Source organism: Manacus candei, unplaced genomic scaffold (genome assembly GCF_025592945.1).
Source record: "Manacus candei isolate 608988 ecotype Guabito, Panama unplaced genomic scaffold, ASM2559294v1 h1tg000013l, whole genome shotgun sequence".
Lineage (NCBI taxonomy): Eukaryota > Metazoa > Chordata > Aves > Passeriformes > Pipridae > Manacus > Manacus candei.
Window position 1 is genome coordinate 4,387,995 of NW_026138061.1, and position 18,627 is coordinate 4,406,621.

Sequence of the window (18,627 nt, forward strand, 5' to 3'; positions counted from 1 at the left end):
ACTAATGTGATTCCGTTTGTAGTTCCTACTGCACCGGCTCTATTTGCACTTTTCCCACACTTGCTTTCATGCTCTTGCAACATCTCAGAGCAACATAACATTCTCTGTTGGCAAAGGTATAGAGTGCTTCTTCGCTTCATAAATGCTGTTTGCTTCCCGGGACCCACTACAACCCATTCCTGAAATTCCAGATCAGCACTGTCAGTGATAATCGAGCTCCTGGTTTCAAGCTCTGTGCTGTACAAGCTAGAGGCCAAATGTAGTAACCCAGGAATGCATGATTGCAAAGACTGTCACTTCCCAGGGAGCTCTGCTTACTGCTAAATGACTGCCCTTTCCACATACCTGTGGGTGTCACTAACACGGTGACTCTTCCCTGTTGGATTTGTCACATATGGGTGGCCAGCACCTCAAGCAGCTGAAAGTTTGGAAGCAATCATTTCCTATGTTTACAAAAGCCCTCACTGCTGTTTTGCAGATTCCCCTGTACTCCCTGGCTAGAAATAGTTATTATTCAAGTATGTGCCCTCTGAAGAGCCTTTTTGATACTTTATATGTTTTCCTTTATATGAAATGGGATGCTGTACCATGATCAGCTCTGCAATGAAAAAACTAGCAGGACACCTCTAGGAAGTGTATGGTTGCAGCAGTTTTTCAGTTAAGGGTGAATGTGTTTTGTGATGGGGAGAGCTTAACTGTGCCATTTGTCTGTGACTAGCATTTTCTACTGTTGCATTTTTTAAAGGATAGAGTCCCTCTATGATCTTTACTAAAAGTGCTTTTCAGTTTCTTGATCTAACAAATAATTTTCCAAATTGTGTTCATGTTCTAATATTGGCATGCATGCCATATCAAGGTAGTATTTGATCCCAGAGAGCTGTTAACTGCCAGTGCTGGTATCTGCAAATAAAAGCTTGGAATCAGGGAAATACAGGTGGTTTGGTTTCAAGAGATCCTTAGAGATCATCTAGTTTCAATCCCCCTGCCATGGGCAAAATCAGGTTTTTCAAAGGTCCATCCAACACTTTCATGCTTGGGGCATCCACAACTTCTCTGTTCCAGTGTCTTACCAGCCCCATACTAAAGAACGTCTTCCTCACACCCAATCTAAATCTATCCTCTTTCAGTTTAAAACCTCTGCCACTTGTCCTGTCCCTGCAGGCTCTGACAAAAAAAGTCTCTCTCCATCTTTCTTACAATCGTCCTTTATATTATATTGATTCAGTCCTTAAAGGTTTTCCATAATCGCTTCCAGTTACTGAAGCCAGTTCCCCCATATTTTTACTAGCTGTTGCCAAATGTATAGAAAAGGAGGAATCTTAATTGCCTGTACAAACCAGAGAGCCCCAGTGACACTGAGCTAACCTAAATTCTGGGTTGCAAGGCTGAGCTTGATTTCTGATGTGAAAGGAGCATTGACAAAAACAGGCTGTGCCTTATCTTCATTTATTGTGAAATGGTGATTCCTTAGCGTAGCTCTGTTGTATTCAGTTTTGGTTTCCTTCCTTAATTAGTGCACTTGGATTGTATCACTTACATTAAACTGTTTATTTTCAGATATAAAACCTCAATCTTTCTCAGCATACATATATGTGTTTCTGCAAGAGCTGATGTGCCAGCCAAAGAGCACAGGGGAAGTTAACAGTTTTTAAGGGGAGAACTATAATGTTATTCCATTCTGGTAATAAGTTAAAAATAGCGAGAGTAATGTTAACTCTTGTACTAGAAAGATGAAGACTGTGCAGGATGCCATGTGATTTGACTATGTGTGCTCATTATCCCTTTTATGAAGCACAAGTGACACTGCAACTGCTGTCCCATCAATTCAACATGAGCTTCCCTTGTTCTGCTTGTCCTGCTCTGCCATTCTTTTTTCTGCTGCTGTGTGCATCTGTGCTGAGAGTGTTCAAGTCCTTTCTCTGTCCCAATTCAGTCCCCTATTAAACCTGATCTGGAGAGAAAAGTGTAGGCATAGAGACACCTTCTGGGTTTAAAAGACTTTACCTAGTGCTTGACCTTAGTTAAGCCCCTCACAGTCTTCCTAGCACGCTTGCTATAAAGTCAGTCATTTCCAGATTGTCTGTTACCTGCACCATGCAGAATGGCAAGGTGAAGTCTGAAATGCATGTTTTGCCATATTAATGACACCGATAGAATGATAATAGTTTTCTGATGCATGTAGCATTAATGAAGATGCACTCTACCAGTTATATTCCTGGCAAATAAGAATCTGAAGAAAGTGATTTAAAATAAATATCAATCAGGCTTAAAGTTAACTACTAATTATCATCAGAAGCTACTAAATTTCTGCAGTTATAATCCATGAGTATTTATAGCTCAGGGCTCTAGTGTTAGATTTTTTTCTACTGACTGCCATTCAAGAAGCCTAATCTTATATCACAGGACAGGTTGAAAAAAATAAGTTCAGCTGTTCCTAACCGATGAGAGCATTATGTTTAGCTGCACAAGCCCCCGTGACATTGTTTTGGAGGATGGTCTTTATATTGGGATTAGGAACATTTTTTGTTTCTTTTAGGGAACAGTTTCCCAAAGATTATGACAGTGAAGATCTGCTCAGTGTGCACAGCATAGTTCATGCAGAATGTCTTAGTGCATTCACATGCAATATGTCACCCTGCCTTAACCTAAATGAAAACGTCGCAGTTTTATGGTTGAGCAATGGCAGATCTGTAAGTTCCTCTCTAAAAAAAAAAAAAAAAAAAAAGAACAAAAAAACCAACCAACCAAAAAAGCCCCCACCCCCAAACCAACAATTCAGTTTTATTTATTTTGTTTTTATATTAATTATATATTGAATTATTTTTCTCATGTAGTTCAGCAAGGAAGCGTTATTTTACAAATATGACTTACCAAAAAATGATCATGTGTTCTCTAGTGCAACTGTTTGTCTTCTCAAAATAAACAACCAGATATTGTGCAATTACTAGAAGATACTGGTTTCTCTGTTATATTTTTTGCTTTTAGTGTGGAACTGATGCATTCACTAAAATGTATTTGGAAACTGTTCATAGCTTTAGTTACTCAGGGGCAAGGCAGTGTGGTCTAATGGGAAAGACAATGGTCTTGCACACACAGTGTGTTGGTGGTTCGGGACATATTCCTGCCCTTGCCTCAGTTTTCCACCAATGAAATGGTCATGGTAGTATAATAAACATCTTTGTGTTTAAGAGAAGAAGGAATTGGGTGTCAGTATTTCTACAAATGATTTGTTGCTTTAGGAAAATTCCTCTTCTAAGGAGTTTTTTGGGGCTGTAGGCTGGTGACCAAAGGCAAGAGCAGAGCAGGAGATGCTGCCCCAAGCAAGTGTCTGGAGCAGGGACAGGCTCTTCTTGCCCATCCTAGGGGCCATCTCAGCAGAGGCATTGCAGGCAGTGCAAAGTTAGAGAATTCAGAATAACTGGAGTGGTAAAGTTTATATGTAAAATACAGGGGGGGAAAATTATTTCTATAGAAAAAGCTTGGAAAATGAATACAACTTCTCTCTTTATGTATCTTAATAATAAAGCTCCAAAAGGTTATGTGGATATATATATAGTGCATCACTGCACACAATTATATTCAATTGATGTTATATTTCTAAATGAGGCAAATTCATTTTGGAAGGAGGTAAGAGTTTTAGAAAGCACTCTGAAGGATTGAAATGCATCACTAAGAACAGAATTGCAAATGCTGTCTTCATTAATATTAATTTTGAAATAAAATATCTCACCTGAAAGTTTCTTTCAAGTGCTTTAACATCAGACTTTAGGGTGTGGAGAGAATAATATTTTGCTCCTATCATTTTGTTCTCACTTTTTCGTATTTGTACTCATGTCTTTATTCAAGAGTGATATTATATATCTGTCTTTTCCTGGTAAAGGGGGCATATCCCTCTCTCCAGCTTCCCTTGAGTGAAAGGGGCAGTGAAGCTGGTTTTCTGTAGTATAAACCTGCCCATACCCAAAGGTGACAGATCACTCTTTCCTGTGCACTCTCTGCAGTTTCAAAAAGCTGCTGAGTCAGTGTCATCCTTGCCAATCACAGAATCAACCCGTTAGTGTTCAGGGATTATAGCTCCATGTCCTCCCACTGTATAGCTCATAAATATTCCCACCTATTCCCAACACATGACACACTCCATGCATCTGTGTTCACTACTCTCCTGGCACCAGGGCACATTATTTTAAGGTGTTTCTTAAGGTGTTTTCAGCAGAGTTGTTAGGATAGGAAAACAATGAAGTCTCTGTCAAAAGGTCTTGTGAGGAGAATGTCAAGAGGCAGATTGAAATGATAATCTGAATTATAATTTTCTAGAGGTATGATCATTTGGGGTTGCTAGGGGCTTTTCTGCTCACTGGTTCCATGGCAGCCTGTTGGATGGACTGCTAGGGACCAACACTACCTCATCCACTTGCCCGGTCACTGCTCTTTCTGGTTTCTGTCCCTCTGTTACCCCGCAGCAGTTCTGTCCAGGAGTGTTTTCTAGCAGAAGCTTGTTCCACCTGAAAATCTGTCACCAGTTCACCGTTTCAGAAGTGAATGACTACAAGAATGCACAAATGACAGTGAAATGGGCATAGTGACCCCCACCCGTAGAGGTGATGTTACCTTTTGTTAGGTACGTGATATTACATGATGTTACTTTTTGTTCAGAGATGTCATAGACATGATTTCAGCTTGTAGAGAATACTTAGTGGACTGTTCTGAGAAAATTTGAGTGAAATTTACAGAACAGACCATCCAAGGACTGCTAGGGATTCGTGCATAAACAGATGTGGCTCCAAACCGCTATCAATACTGACAGCTGTCCTCTCACTCCTGCCCAGGATTAACAGTGCCTTCCTCTAGTCCAGTGTGGAAGTGGATTAGGCTAAACAGCCAAAAGGCACTCCTAGTGCAGAACAGGAGCATCCACACACTGAGTTAATGCCAAGTAGTTAATGCATTCTGCATTCACACCCTCGCTTATTTTGCAACAGCTTCTCTGTGTAGGCAAGCCCTGCATGTTCATGTCATTTGATGGTTAGAATTGCATCAGTGACATTCCAGATTCTGACCACAATGTTAGTAATGGAAAGTGGTTCATCTTCTAATGAAATGGTATGCTTTTTTTTTTTTCTGGTTGCATCTTTTGCAACTTTTTCTTTCATGTGCCTGGAGTGAATTTCTTCGTTTTTTAAATGTGTGTGATATTCTTCTCATCTCTTATACATGAAATGATGCTCTCCAAGCATGGAAATTGCCTTTATACATCCTACTGCATGAAACAGTGATTGCTCAGCCTTTTTTCTTCTGAAGAGCAGGAGAAAGCCCAAGTAATAAAAATGCTCTTTACATATATTTGCAATTTAGTAGCTTGTGTCTGATATATTTTTTCCTCATAAGATATTCCAGTTTTCGTCTTGCTTTGCTCGTGTCATCCCTAACGCTTTTGCTCCATTGTCACTCTGACCTAGAGTTTCCTGGACATTTAAACAGTCTGTTTATCAGTTCAGTTTATTTTCAGCAAGTCTTTGGTGCTTCACTTGCTTCTTAAGTTTACATGCCATCATGGGCTATGGTAGTTAGGATGGCAGAATATGGCCACCTTAGATTTTCAGAAATGGTGGCTTCTCTGAGCTTACTGATGACCCACCATGACATATGTTTAGGTAATCTTCATCTCCCCCAGGAGCTTCTTCAGATCGAGTCCAGGCTGCTGCTGTGAGGAAACTGCAGTTTGAAATGTCATCCACAGGCTTTGAAGTGTGGATTTCTCATGTGTCTTTGCAATAGCAGAGGAGCAAGAAAGCTCCCTCTGTGTTTGCCTACCAAACTGTTTTGAGTTGTGTGGTTTATAATCAAAGATATTCTTTCTGTTCACATTTCTAGATACAGCTCCCACTGCACAACAGTCTGAATTTCCCAAAATCTAAAGGCACAGTTGATGTCTTATGTCTCACTTTGAATAGTGAGTTGAAGGTTTTGCAGGGTACCTCTGGAGTTTGTTTTGTTGGAGTTTTTTCCCCCTAGGATTTGCAATCACATTTTATTTATTAATACATTAAACAGTAAATTATATCTAGCTGCAACTGTCTTTCCATTTCCTTCACTTACATTTTTGTAATGAGTGTCCCATAACATTTCCACCAATTCATTGTAAAGTCATTCTGGAAAACTAGCATCAAGCAGCTCTAGCCATTAGTGAAAGAATAAAATGGGAACAGTATTGCCATTTAGAAGAGTGTATTTTAAAAGACCTGTGGCTTAGTGGGACAAAATACTGTAAAATATACAAGTGCTGTGAATTTGATGACATTAAAGGGGTTTTTACAGGATTGTTGCTTAGTGGAAAGGAGACTATCCTTTCCTTCCCCACCATTATGTAAAGGAACTAGCAATTTGCTAATTTGTTCATCTAATTTCTTTTTCACATTCCAGGAAAATAAGAATGGCTTATATTTACAGGAATGTCATTTTATTTTGGATTGACTAAATGCATATCTATTCTTTTAACACAAGAGTCTGTAAAACAGGGCACATACAAGGCACTTGGCAGTAAATTACCAGCCAGTCACTTGGCCTGGGCAGGAACAAGTAAATTTGCAATTGCAATCTAGAGCAACATGTTAGAGGCCACCTTCCTTAGATCAACTTTGTATTGCAACACCAGCAAGTAATCAAATTGTAATGTACTTCAATGCAAAGCCTAGTTTGGCTTGGTTGGCAAATTAAACTATCGGATGCCTCTGGCAAAAGCAGAAAGCCTTTGAACTGTTTGACTGCAGCTGTAGCTTGCACATCTTATTTTCCCTCTTAAAAATCAAATTAAACTGTAACCTGCAGCTTCTGCAGTAATTTTCAAGGAAAATTAAGCTGTTGCTAACCTTTCTAGCAAAGATAACTGTCTCTAATCAAGCTGAAAGGTCCAGGCTGAAATTCCCCTCTCTAGATTTAGACAAATTCATTGAAGGAAAACTCCAGGGCTTATTAAAGGCAAAGATATTACCTCTGACTCAGGAAGTCCTTGGCCGCAAATTGCTAGAGACTGGAAAGTTTTGCCAGGAAGGTATTCTGTGCTTCCCCTCTTCTTTCACTTCTCCTGTGGCATTCACTGCAGATCCATCGCAGGGGAAGGACACTGGACAGTTGTTGTGGTCTGCTTCTCTGGATCTGAAGACTAACCCAAATTCAGAGCAGTAATGGGCATGCTGACCTACTTTTAAGCATTGCCCAGGGGGGTCTTGGCAGTGTCAGATCCTTCCTTTGGATTTGTCCCTAGCCCTTCCTCACCCCAGATGCCTTCTGACTCTCAGAGAACAACTCTTGGATGTGATGATGTCCTTCACCTCCCCCACCTTCCATTTTTTTCTGTGACCTGCTGGCAGGAACATTTGGCATTTGACTTGCCCTCATAACATTCATGTTTTTCTTGGAGCTCTCTGAGATAGGATTTTTCCCAGCCTGGATGAGTTGCTGTTATTTCTATGGAGTCAGCAGTACAATAGACCCTCCTGGGAGCCAAGGCCTTGCCTGTCTGGTGGCTCAGGCTTACAAAGAGTCAGTCCCACATGCTTAATGTTCCCTTTTGATTTCCAGGATTAGTGCCTGACTGGTGGCAGGTAAGAAGGCAGAACAGCCCAGCACAAAAGGAAAGAAATCAATTAAGTTTACACTGCAATATGTGTTCACTGAGGTCCAGGTTAGAGAAACAGGAACAGAGGAGAGGGCATTGCTGGCACTGGGAGCAGTGAGCAGACAGCAGTCTTGTGGTCATAGAACTAACAATGCCAATGGAGAGGATCTTCCCTCTCATGTTTTTTTGACATGTATGCTATCCATGCTTAATATAAGTCACAATCTAGCAGTTAATGTCTCTGCACTGTGGTTTTCTTATTTTTAAAAGTTGGCTTAAAAGTTCTCAGTTTCTCTAAGCAGAGTAGGTAAAAACTGAGCTAAGGCATATTAGTCACAATATTATCAGGAGATGAAAGTGATAGAGATATAAAGTACTACCAGCTTTTAATTAAAATTGAATAAGTAAAAAAACAGTTGGCAGTTGCAGAATTCATTATGATGTGTTGCCAAAAATAGATACCTTTATGAGAATGCAGTTTTATTACAACAGTGGGCACTAATCAGCTGTAAACATCTTGCTGAGATAGCCAGATAGAAAATGTTACTAATACTCACAACGTGTCTCAATTGGCTGGAATGGAAAACTAGAAACTGTTAAGACACTTAAAATGTGACCTCTGACTACCAAAATAGAGGTATGCACTTCTGTTACTTAAGGCAACATCAGAATTTCAGGAACAATAACAGTATTTTCTGTGTCTGGTTTAAATTTGCAAGGAAAACTCAATTTTACCAAAATGTGACCTGGCTTAGCTGAAATATGCATGACCCCATGTTTTTATTTCTTCTTTCTGTAGAATAGTCAGACTTGCAATTTAGATCCTCCAAACTTTTATACATTTCATTTGGTAAAAAATGCCTTTGCTCTTAATGAAAACATCTTCCAATATGAGTTTACATGTACAGATCTACAGTTTAGAGCATCTTACTGACCAGTTTGGGATGTATGTTTGCATCTTGTGTAATCTCTGCAAAATTTACTGTCACTGTAAAAATTACTCTCCTCTCTCCTCCTGTAATGTAGAACATCAAGCAATAACAACAAATCTGTGGGTGGTTTATCTGATTTATGCTAATTTGCTATTGACATGCTTGAGGTATCACTTGCATCATCCCAGTCTTGCATATTTATTATTAAAAATATTAGCTGCTTATGAAAAGGAAATATTTTAAATAATGATTCATTTGTGCTGTGATCACCTCTTGAAACCAGGGCCCCATTCTGGTAGACTGTATACAAAATCATTGCAAATGAAGTGCAACCTGAAGTGTTTCAGATAAGCTTGCAACAAGAGGATAATTTGAATCCAGGAAGATTAATATACCCCACCTACAAGGAGCAGGTCTCAACTCATGGAATTTCAACCATTAAACATGAGGCTTCTAAATCACCTCCAAAGCCAGTATGGGAAAGAAGTTACCGCAACCTGTGATTTAGCTCACATAATTTAAAGACCTGAAGCCTTCATGGGAGGCTTAAGCACCAGTATGTAAGCTTGAGCTTATATTTTCAAACTTGGAGGCTTCACCAGTCTCCTAAATTCTTGTGTCGGTACCTAAGTGAGCATACACAGAAGGGATGAGGGAATTGGTGACTCCGTAGCAGTCAGAAGGTGCTGCACGAGGCAAATACTCTTCCTGAAAAAACCACTTACATGCCTAACTTATAGGGCTGAGCTTAAGAAGTAAAGTCACAGGCACAAGCCCCACACTGTAAAACTTCACACACCTTCCTTGGGATCTAAATATTGATAAATAAATTATCCTTTGTAAGCAGTCCCCTGTCCTAGATCTTGCTAGTGCTGATGCTTTCTAACATCACTGATTGACACGGTGCCCTGATACACTGGAACTACATGCCAAGTTCATGGGCTGAAACAAAGTACAACATAGAAAAATGAGTTTCCAGATGTTTTCCACAGGAAAGATTAGAGCTGCAGTATGCCAAAATTTGCAGATATGTGGACTTAAGGAAATTCTGAATCTCTTGTTCTTTGTTGGCATTACTCATAGAAAAAAAATCAGCATGATATTTAAAGCATCCCATGCCAAAGCTGGTACCTATCAATATTTGCAATATTGTTTAGCCTTGCTGTCTCAGTGGGATTTCACCCATTGCTTTTTATTTCAAAACCTTCATTAAAAAAAACCACTTTTTCCATCCAAAAGCTGTATTTACTTCAAGTATTATGTCTTTATGGTAGACTAAACCTTATATATGAGCAATCTAAGATTAACATGTGACAGAGGTTTTTTTCTGAAAACTGGTGACTGCCACAATTCTGTTTCTGGTGTCCATACCATTGCAGTTTTGGTATTTAATGTTAAATTGTGCCCACTTTTTCCTTCTGATTTGCAAGTGCTTGCCTTTGTTAATGGGTCAGAAGGTATGTTAATATTCTTGGAGACTAAAGCCTTGAAATTATTATTGACATTAGACATTTGAGCTCCTTTTCCCCCAGAATCCACACCTTGTTGATTGAATGAGGCCTTAGTAACATACACAGAAATATCCATGATGCTTGCCTGAATATTCCCTTGGTATTTACAGTAGAATCATAGAATTATAGAGTGGTTCAGGTTGGAAGGGACCTTAAAGATCATCTAGTTCCAACCCCAACACCTGGGGTCAGAGTACCTGGGTCAGAAACATTCCAGAATGCTTTGAATATTGGAAAGGAAAGAAGGGCAAGCTCTGTTTAGGAGGAAGGAAAAATATGGAAATAGACCTGGCATACTGAGAGGTGCTGTGGTGGAGCGATGGCTGCAACACCAATGCTCAGAGTACCTCAGCCAGAGCTGTGCTGGCTCACAGGGCAGTGTGCTCAGTCCAGAACTGGGTGTGAGAGATTTTGGTTGCTCCACAAGTGGTGTCTGCTGTTATCATCCGGAAGGTGATGGTATTAGACAGGCATGCAGGACTGACCATAAGTTAGGAAACACTGATCCTTAATAGTTGTGGAAGGCTGAATGCCAGGGATGCAAAGATGCCAAGATTGACTGATAGTGTGCAAAAGCAGCACAGGGAACCCAGGCTGAGACGCTGTAGAAGGCAAATCATCAACGCTAAACCCTCCATGTTGACTTGTGTTTCTCACTCCTCCCTTGGCAGTCAAAGCCAACACAGACCACTGAAGGATGTCATTCTCTCCAAACTCTGTGTTGCTACATTACAAACTAGCTTGTGCAGCCAGAGAGAAAAATGTTCTCTTACCTTGGGACACCTTGAGGACTGCACCCCAGGGCACTGCTGCAAAAACATTGCAGAACTGCCCCAAAGGAATGGAAAGCTATGGCAGGTGTTAAGTTTGCTGTTATTACCAGATAAGATTCAAAGACAAACAAATGCATTCAACTAAAAGCCTAGATTTAAAATAACAGAGCGAAGTTAGAAGAATATAAACCAACATGTATACATTTCATTAAGGTTATACTTAGCTATATCTGTATCCATATATCTATCTATCCATGTAGATATATATCTCCTCCTTATCTGCTCTTGTGTCTCAGCTTTTGACTCTGGCTGATAAGTTTCTGCATGGAATGCTGGACTGGTGTGCCTCTGGGTACACAGAGTTGCTTACACCTTGCTTTCTTCTTCTGGTAAAGGTGGGGACCTGCATCTCCTCTAGCTCAAGGTGTATTTATTCTTCTTTGTCTGCGCTTCATTCCCTGGCATTGGGCCATCGGGTGTTTTCTGGGAGATGTCAGTATTTCATTCTGCCCCTCCCCCTTAAGGTTGCTTCAATAACATTTCTCTTGTCCATAACACTTTTTAGCTTTTGTTTTTCACTAATTATAGTCTCATTAAAATAGAGCAGCATCACTTACAAAATGATGTGTTATGATAAATAGTACAAATTCCTTCTAAGGTATAAACAATATAAATAGTCTATATAGTGTATATGTATAGTATATGACGCTCAAACACAAACTGATATTGAGGGTAGATCTGCCAGATCTCCTCTACTTCATCCTTTCTTAGATTTTGGGGACTCATCTGTGTGTTACTGGGTTTTGGTGAACTTGAACAGTGAATACCAAAGGCTTTGCACATCTTCAGGCCAGCTTGCTCTCCTTCCCAGCCCTCCTTTCTAGCATTGGCTGTAAATAACCACACACACACACAAAATGATTACCATCTAAAAATCTACATTTTTAAAAATACATTATAATACAGTATTTCTTGCAGTGTCTTGTCGCAGAGTGGTGCAGAAATACGTTGTAGAATCTTAGATATCACTGTGGGATAGAGTTGGGCAAATGTTGGATTTTATATGCTTATTTTAAGTATTGACTATCTTTATTAAATACTAAATAATTTTTTTCTTGTTTCCCATTCTAGTTCGTCAGATATCAGATGATGATGATGAGACCATTGAACAAATCGATGAAGATATAGCTGTGACTCGGAGTCAGATGAACTTTATTTGTCCCATTACACAGGTAATGCTATCAGTGCTACAAAAATTGACTGGGAAATAGTTATTTCATATTCTACATTGGTTGGTTTATTAAAAATCTGCAGTATCTGTTAAAAAACAGGCAGTATAAATTAGAAGTGTTATCAGAGAAGAACAACATTGCTTGGGAAAAAAACCCAGCAAGTAGGAATGCAGTTTACCAAGCAGGGCCTGATCCTGTAATTTGACTGGAATGCCATGTGTGAATGGCAAACACACTTCCTGCTGTTTTACATAAAATCTCATAAGAAGCATTTTCATGGGCATTATCAGTTCCTTTAAATCAAACTTTATTGATTACAGATGGAAATGAGGAGGCCGGTGCGAAACAAGGTCTGTGGACATACTTATGAAGAAGAGGCCATTGTAGAAATTATCCAGTCTCGAAAGCAGAGAAAGAAAAAAGTCCGGTAAGCTAAAACGAATGTGTGGAAAAGCTATTTGCTTTGCTGTGTAAGTGGAATTTTACTCTACTTGTTCTAAGAAATGTATGTGGATTGGCAAGGCTGCAGGAAGTAATACCTCAGCGTCTGCCCAAGTCGCAGTCTTCTCATTAGTACTGTACACGAGAAAGAGCTTTTCTTTTTAATGAAAACAATGTGTAAGAAAATATTCAGAAATTGTGTGGGGAAGTTACAGCTACTTGCGGTACCTGGACAACAGAAATAAAGAGATTTCATATAGCCATGAACAAAAAAGAGAACCTTCAGCTTCCTAAAGTTTAGTTGCTGATTTTGTTCCCCCTGCTTATGTAGCAAATCTTGAAAATATTGAAAACAAACAAAACAAAAATCTCCTCTGTGCACCCTCTTTTGCAGTTATATTCCAATACAACCGAGAAATATTAAAACACATAAGTGAGTGTTAAAGTCAGAAATATTAAACCACAACATTTTAGGTAGTACAGAATTTAAGAATGATCAGACAGTGCAGTACAGATTGTGCAGTTCCTGCTATGATGCAGTTAAATAATTCTTTCTTTATATCATCAAAGCAGCCTGTCACTTTCCACACGGGACATATTTTTTTGAGTGAAAAGATGTAACAGTTGAATTTTTCAACCTCAAATTCTCCCCGGTAAGTTTAAAAACCAGGATGATTTTGACTTAAGGAGAAAAAAGTAAAAAGAAAAAAAAGAAAATAAAAGTGTCTCAGACACTTTTTAGAGCATGTTGAGAGAACAAACCATTTCATCATTGATTTCACAGTTGTTTTTACACCCTTTATGCTAGAGCTTCATGCTTGGGGACTGATGACGTCGTGGAAACTTACCAGTTGTGGACTTTTAAATAAATGTGGAGTTTTCAGATGCTCAGGTTAAGGTCTCACAGGGACCAACAACTTGATTTCCCCAGAGATAATGCCACAGGCAGCTTATATCCTCCATCCATTGCTCTGGCATTCATTTCTGTTGGACTCTACAGAGTCCTCCCTGGGGGTTACAAAGGTGGAGCGGAGTTTTTATTCCGCACTCCTTCCCTGCTGCAGGAAAGCCCTGCTGTAAAATCAAGCATCAGTTGGGATGTCCAGCTGCTACCTTAGTGTCAAGACAGCTTGAAGTACCTTGCCTGTGTTATGAGGTCTAGGGAAAAAAAGTAGAATGGGTGCAGTATCCTGGGAATAACAACAAAACCAGCAACACGGATGGACAGAAACTTGGCTGGAAAAATGAGCAGGAGTTGGGAAATAACTCACAAGTTGGAGAGACAAAAGTGAGTGTTCTGGAGGATAGGAAGAAGCTAAGGAAGCGTGCTCAACAGCCCAAAACCATGACAAAAATACCTTCTGTGATACAAAACTGAATTTATGTGTTCATATCTAAATATTTCCCTGTGTTGTTAAATCCATCAGGAGAATGTCATGGTAGGAGAGATTGCTGTAGTGGATCACATTTGTTTCAACACTGCTGAAAAACAAATAGGGTCACGTGACTGAATTTTATTTTACCTTTTAAGAAATAAAAGACTAGAGAAATTCTAGAGTTAAAAAAATCATGTAAGCTGTACAACATCTAGCTTTAAAAGCTACCTTATACCTAAACTGAAGTTATTTGTGCAGTCTGAATACTGGCCTTTAGCTTGCAGCGTTACCACTTTTACAGCAGTTATTCCAGCGTGCTAGAAAAGCACACACACAGCAATACCACAGCTTCACTGTAACTAAATTAAGAAGGACTACTTGGTTTTCTCTGCCCAGTCTCACCGACCTGCTGTAATTTTAAAATTTTCTTTTTTTTTTTTTTTTTTATCATGAAAATGCAGTCACTTTTGACAAACCATCATCTGCTGTGGTGGGAAGGCAGGCCAGCAGGTGCAACAAGTTCCCCATTTGAGTACCCCCTTCTCGTGGTGTTGCTACTTGGCTGTGCTCCTGCCAACAACACTCATGTGGAAGCAGGTGTCCTGACAGAGCAGAGCATGGTTACAGGGATCCTCGCTACCCTGACTCAAGTCAAAACTGTTGCTCACTCTGGAGACACAGAGTGGCTGTTTCCTCACACGTACTTTCCAGTTTGAATCCACAGGATCCTTCAGTAGTGCCCTTGGCAGTGCAGTAGCTGCATGTCAGCCCTGCAGCTGGTGTGCACACAGCCACCAGTGCTGTGCTGATAGACTTGTCATACACTCCTTTAGGCAACTCTTACGTCTCTCAGTTTGCTTAGTATTTTCCACTGCCTGGAAGGACATGCTAATACTTCATGCTTACAGGAAATGTGGGAAGCTTTCTGAGCACTTGTTATTCATTAATCTGGCAAGCTATTGCTGTATTAAGGTGATAAATGGGAAAACTGAGGCACAGAGCAATTAAATGACTGGTCTATGACAAGCACAGTAAGCTGTGGACAAATCTGGAGTAAAAGTTATGAGTACTGAGTGTAAATAAGTTCAGCACCTCAGATAAAAGCTACTCTTAAGAGAGGAAAAATTCAGGAAAAGTGTTACTTCTGACTAGAGGTTCCATCTGTGCGTGTTTGGGCCACTGCCAAAGGAAAATGACCTTTGGTCCCTGAATATCTTTCACCCTGCTTTCTTTATCTGGCTGTTTCAAGTAGTTGTAAGGCATTCTGTATTTGATTATCATCTAGAGGCTGTTAATTTGACCCCATTTCTCCTTTCTGAGCTTTCACAGTTCCTAAAAGGTCAGATTGATCTTTATACCAACTAGATAGTCCACTAATTCACCAGTCAGTCTTTGCAAGTGTCATTCTCTTTATCTGTTTTACTAAAAATAATTCCCCTATTTATCTGTTAGTGAAGATTATACTTCTCCACTGCAGATTAGTAAGGTAAGAGGTAGTTACCTGGAGCTTGTAGAGGACTGCGAAGAGAGAAAGCAACACAGAAAGGTGTCCATGCAATGCTGATGTCATTGCTGATACAAGCAGCTTGTGTACATGAAGCAAGAGAGTGATCTACAGGTGAGAGGTTCCATCTCTCACTGTGCTCCTTCCTTCCTTCTTCCCTCTCTCCCTTCCTTTTTCCTGCCTTTCTCCCTCCCTCCCTTCCTGCCTTCCGCTGATGATTCCCTCCAGTTTAGATAGATTTATTTTTTTCCCACAGAGAGCTGGTGAAGAGGAAAAGAGGTAAGGAGGAAATGATGGAGAAGGTGAATCCCAGATAAATACAAAAACTAGCAGATGTTATGCAAAAGCCTGTATCTGACAAATACAATTCTTCCGATTTAATGGAGTCTCTCTTTTCTTTTTAACAGATGCCCTAAAATGGGCTGTAGCCATGATGATGTAAAAAGATCAGATCTTGTGCCAGATGAAGCACTTAAAAGAGTGATTGACAGTCAGAATAAATAAAGCTGGTCAACATTGGACGAGTGAGCTGGATACCTACTGCCACAAAGGAAAATTTGTTATTGGAGGTCTTGTGAGATAAGCTGCTGATTATATGTAGGTTGTGAGACTGATTGTTATTTTTTAAGTGTTAAGTGTTTAATTTGTAGGCAAATCATTGTTAAGTGTTTCATTTACAGGCAAAGTTGAAGGCCTCAACTCTAACTGAAAGCATTTTTTGAACTAATGAATGTAAGGAATTCCGTTTTGTTTGGGGTATTTTGACCTTCCTGAATTTCTAAACACTTGCATTTTATAAATAAAACATGCTTTGCAGCATTTAACCTTCCTTGTCAGTGTGCTAGTTTTTTCAGCATATTAGAGATGCAGATTCTGCCAGCATGTAACAGTGAGCGTTTTGCTCTATGTTGCAGATAGTTTTGTTACTGTCTCTGTAACTGGGAATACTTGGAGTAGGGCACTCTGACCAAGGATTTACCCTGCTTGGGAGCATGTCCATGTTTTAGTAGAAACCTCAGGAAACATTAATAGAGATGAATTTTCAGAAAGTGTTGCACATCTATACCTTGTGTGTGGACACAGAAAACTGCCACTCAGCTTTGAGGATCTTGGCCTTGTTCTTATAATTTCTGAAGTCTCTGCCCTAACTTAGGCTTTTCTTTTGAGATTCAGTAGCATTTATTTCAAGCTTTTTGTATTTGGAAGTCCCAGAATGCTTTACCTTAATACTCTATTCTAGAAGACTAGTATTCCAATAACAAAATTGTAGATAATACAAATATATTGTAACCATATGCCTTGACTTGAAAACCAGTTAATCTCATTTTATATAGGCTTCAGATACCTAAGCTTTTGGGCACAGATCCAGAAAAGAACTTAAACTTTGTGACACTCTGTTGATTACCTAAATTGCCCTGAACATATCTAGCAGATAAGGCATTACATATATGAGTTAGAAATAGCTGTAGGTAAAAGGAGCTGCCTTGGCAGTCAGATGGCAATTATCTCTTGTCATATGTGAAGCAGAAAATATAGGTTTCTTTGAATTTTGGAATCCTTAGTGGGCTAGGTGGTATCTTCCTATGTAATTTTTCTGAATTTACAATATGACATTTAGTGTAAAATGGAGCTGAGGCACCTGTATGCTAAGCTTTTCACTCTGTGATACTGTTTGCTAGCTGCTCTCCTTTCATAGACCATTATTAACCCCAGTTGCACTTAAGAGTACAAACCACTTCAAACTGAAAATTATTACTTTGTAATTGAAGAATATTAATCTGCAAGCTGATTTCATAGCTGAAAAAGAGAACTGAACCATTATTATTTGCACTGAGCTTTTGTGTTCAAAACACTTCACGGGAATTGGCTGGGTGATTTTCCTGATGTGGTCCAACCCCAAAGGTCCATCTTTTCAGAGCTTGGCAGCGAGCGTGGGTGCTTCTTCCTGTGGAAGGCTAGCTGAATTAGCTGAAAGAGGCTGGGGGGGTGGCTGAGCAGTAGGTATTTGTTTGTATTTTTATGTGTAAAATCAGGTCCCTTTTAAGACACCGCATGTCTCAAAGCTGTAGTTTTTAAGATGGGTCACTGATTTTCAGTTAAATACCACAAGAGAGGATGTTAACTATGGCATTTGTCAAAAAAAAAAAAAAAAAGGTGAGGGGGAAATGTCCTTTTGTTTCATCTTTAAGTTGGTGGTTAAATTTATTCTCACACCATTTATAAGCAGAACACTCAGAAACAGGAACTTGCATTGGTTAAACAAGCTCTGCAGTTTTTGACAGAGGTGCACTAACATTGTCCTTCATGGATTTAATTCAATCCCTGGTGATAACCAGCCTCCCAAGTTTTCAGATGCAAAGATGTGCAAACATTTTACATGGCCACAAGTGTCGCACCTCACATTTAGTTTGTGTAGGTGTCTGTGAGTGTGCCTTCCAATAACACATAACATTATAAATGGTAAATTATACCCAGATTAATTCATACTGACAAACTGGTGGCAGCAGGTTTGGTTTGCTACCTGTGGCGTTTGTACCAGCACGGCTTTAGATAGCTGCAGTTCCTGATATGGTTCATTGCCCTCATGTTCCAGTGAGTAATGCTATAAAGGAGATTGCTGTCTTGGTTACACCTTGTTGTCCTGTGTGAAAGAGAGAGGCTTGACCCATCGCAGTGCTGCACTCAGGCTGTGTTAGCTAATCCACAGGTAATAACATGAACTGCCTGCTTAAGATGATGCAGCTGGAAGAAAAAAAACAAATCTGAAGCAACACTTCAGATGAAGAGAACAAATAGTCAAGCAGTCACTTATGGCCACTCTAAGAGGAAAGGTATTTTTGAGTGCTCATATTTGTGCCTCAAAATACATCATCTTTCTTCCCCTTCTTTGCTAGTCTGAGCCAGGCAGCACCAGTGAATCAGAGAGCCTGAACAGCAAATGCAGGTGCAGCCTAAGTTCTGAAATCCTTCTCGGTTTCAGCTGAAAGAAATGGACTGATTTTTGGCAGCACTCACCTGCTTAGCTTTAATAACAATCACATGTGAGGTGAAGAGGCATGTGTATTTAAATAGAGGTAGGTTTCTTTCTTTTATCAGCAGAGATACTTCTTTTCAAGCATCTTATCCAGAAAAAGACAAATACTCATGCAGTTATGTTAGGGCTGCTGATGAGAGTACTTGAGTCCCATCAGAATCAGGGATGCACCTCATAGATTCAAATGCTAAATAAAACTGCCTATATTT

General features: G+C 39.6%; 1 protein-coding gene across 6 annotated transcripts in view; it reads left to right on the forward strand.

The window, feature by feature from the left end:
* NSMCE2 (NSE2 (MMS21) homolog, SMC5-SMC6 complex SUMO ligase) overlaps positions 1–16,208 on the forward strand; it is a 132,672-nt gene extending 116,464 nt beyond the window's left edge. For 5 of the 6 annotated variants that reach the window (XM_051778548.1, XM_051778545.1, XM_051778544.1 and 2 more), the window contains 3 exons: positions 11,963–12,063; positions 12,384–12,490; positions 15,792–16,208. In XM_051778548.1, coding sequence (XP_051634508.1) covers positions 11,963–12,063; positions 12,384–12,490; positions 15,792–15,888 — 305 coding nt within the window. In that variant the 3' untranslated portion in view covers positions 15,889–16,208. Of the gene's footprint in view, positions 1–11,962; positions 12,064–12,383; positions 12,491–15,640; positions 15,664–15,791 lie in introns of all 6 variants that reach the window. The other variant, XM_051778546.1, reaches the window with a different exon arrangement.
* The last annotated feature ends 2,419 nt before the right edge of the window (positions 16,209–18,627 follow it).